At 46.1% G+C, this 2366-nt stretch overlaps 1 protein-coding gene across 1 annotated transcript; it reads right to left on the bottom strand.

The window, feature by feature from the left end:
* Positions 1 to 332: 332 nt before the first annotated feature.
* Positions 333 to 1674, bottom strand: LOC125044517. Its single transcript, XM_047641209.1, has 2 exons — positions 1290 to 1674; positions 333 to 778 (listed from the first exon to the last, which is right to left on the bottom strand). The coding sequence occupies exons 1-2, from the start codon at positions 1670 to 1672 to the stop codon at positions 607 to 609; spliced, it is 555 nt and encodes a 184-aa protein (XP_047497165.1). The 5' UTR covers positions 1673 to 1674; the 3' UTR covers positions 333 to 606.
* Positions 1675 to 2366: the final 692 nt, after the last annotated feature.

Here is a 2366-nt window from a genome sequence, read left to right as displayed (position 1 = left end):
ATGTATGTATGTATGTATGTATGTATGTATGTATGTATGTATGTATGTATGTATACACACACACACACACACACACACACACACACACACACACACACATATATATATATATATATATATATATATATATATACACGAATATACAAAATATATATATATAATATATAGATAGATAGATAGATAAATAGATAGATAAATTTGTATATATATATATATATATATTTATCCATCGTGTATGTGTGTATGTTCATTTACAGATATTTTTAGATAATTCGGACTTCTGAATTGGAAAAAATTAGCTTGGTTAGGTGTCGTAAGAAAATGTAAAGCAGTGTTTTTTTCTGTTATTTTATTATTTTCTGCAAAATATATATATATAAAAAGATATCTCATGTTTGGATAAATCTACACGACTAGTAAACATCATGAAATCCTGAGCAAAAATGAAAGGTTACAGCCGCCGTCCCAACGCAGGGCTGAGGACCGGCGAATCGGGCCCAAGAACCTCCATCAGAAGAACTGATTCTGATCCTCTTCCTTAGGTTCTCGAGAGCCCGAAGCGTAAGAGCCACGACTTGGCACTCGCTCCACCTGGCACTCTGACCCTTACTTCTGGGCGTTGAAAGCCTTCATGATGGTCTCGCGGTCGAACACGCACTGGTCGAACACCTCGGCGCATTCACTCACGTTCTTGGCGGTGCTCCCGACGAAGGCAGCGTACAGGAAGCCGGACTTGGGGGTGCCGAGCTGGGAGAAGGTGGCGGGCTTCACGTGGCGGCTGGAAGGGGGAAAGGCTCTGTGTTATGCGGCGCTGTTGGCTGGGGTTGGCTGTGGCGTTCAGGGGTTGAGGCTTTGTAGGGACACGGGGAGCACCGGTTTGGTTTCCAGGCGTTGTTGGGGTTCGATAATGTGGCTTTGTGGTTGTGAGCTTATGTATGTCTTTGTTTGTATGCATGTATATGCAAGTGCATATATGTATGTATGTATAAATATGAATAAATAAATAAATAAATAAATGTGTATATATATATACATATACAAACACACATATACATGCACACACGCACACACACATAGATATATATATGATATATATATGTATATATATGTATATCTATCTATATATATATATATTTCTGCTTATTACTATTGACAATATTATTTTTGTCATTACTACGATTAGATCAAGTGATAACGGCAGCAACGGCTATAATAAAGCACCAATCACGCAATAACACACTATCAGCAAAGGTGACGGAAAAAGGCCCGACTCCTGAGGAGCAACTCACCCGAAGAGGCTGAGGATGAGCTTCTCGTCCTGGTTGAGCTGCTCGTCGGGCGTGGCCTCGAGCTCGCACACGAGGCGGAGGCCGCAGCCGAAGCGGTCGGAGTTGGCGGCGAGGGTGATGAACAGGTCGGGGTTGTTGGAAGGCAGGCACTGGGCGCCCACGTCGCGCTTGCCGCGGTTGGTGGCGGCGACGAGGGCGATGCCGCCCAGGACCAGGGCACCGGCCACGGCCACGGCAGCGGCAGCGGCGCCGCCGCTTCCGATCGTGAGGCCGTAGGTGGTGGCGGTGGCGGCGGTGGCGGCGGAGGTCTCCAGCAGGAGGATGGCCTCCGCGAAGGGCAGGAGCGCCACGACGGCGAGGGGAAGCAGGATCACGAAACGCATTTTAGATCTGGAGCGAGAGAAAGGGAGTCAGCGCTAGGAGTAAGTTTTAAAAGAAGAACAGTAGTTTGCGTTAGTCTTGGTAGGCATAATCTCTACAACATCTGAATCAAAAGTACCAGCTAACCAAGAACCCCCGAAGGAGAGCAAGGCAGAAGACCTTACCAAGTGAGTGTTCAGCAAGGAACTCGTGCCGAAAGAGCCTTCACGTCGAATTATATTGGTGCGGCGGAAGGAAAGGGGTGGAGTCGAACTTGGCGTCCCCAAAAACGAGCCTAGAAAGCAACATTCGAATCGGGGATGGGTGCGGTGCGGTTGCCGTCGGCCTGAAACATGACAAATGACGCCCAATCGTATGCTATCTTGCGGCGCCGACCTCCCCATTAATCGAGTCAGTTACTGAAAACCCCCTTCCTTATTTCTTTATAAAAATACACCAGTAAGAAGAGAAAATGAGGCAGATATTAATTCTAAAAGACGCAAAGACTAAGAATAAACAACATGAATATGAAGAAACCCTTTACATCTATGCTCACTGGCCTGCAAAAGCTCGGTCAGTCTTGTTACATCACAGTGACTTGCACCTCGAGGGACCCTGCAGCCATCCGCGCCTCAGGTACAGAAAAGTACTTCAGTTTCAGCTGGCAGAAGAAATAGAAAGGTGACAAGAAATTTAGATATGAATAAAGATGTAGCA

Source organism: Penaeus chinensis, chromosome 35 (assembly GCF_019202785.1).
Source record: "Penaeus chinensis breed Huanghai No. 1 chromosome 35, ASM1920278v2, whole genome shotgun sequence".
Taxonomy (NCBI): Eukaryota; Metazoa; Arthropoda; class Malacostraca; order Decapoda; family Penaeidae; genus Penaeus; species Penaeus chinensis.
This window is presented reverse-complemented; position numbering and strand designations above follow the sequence as displayed.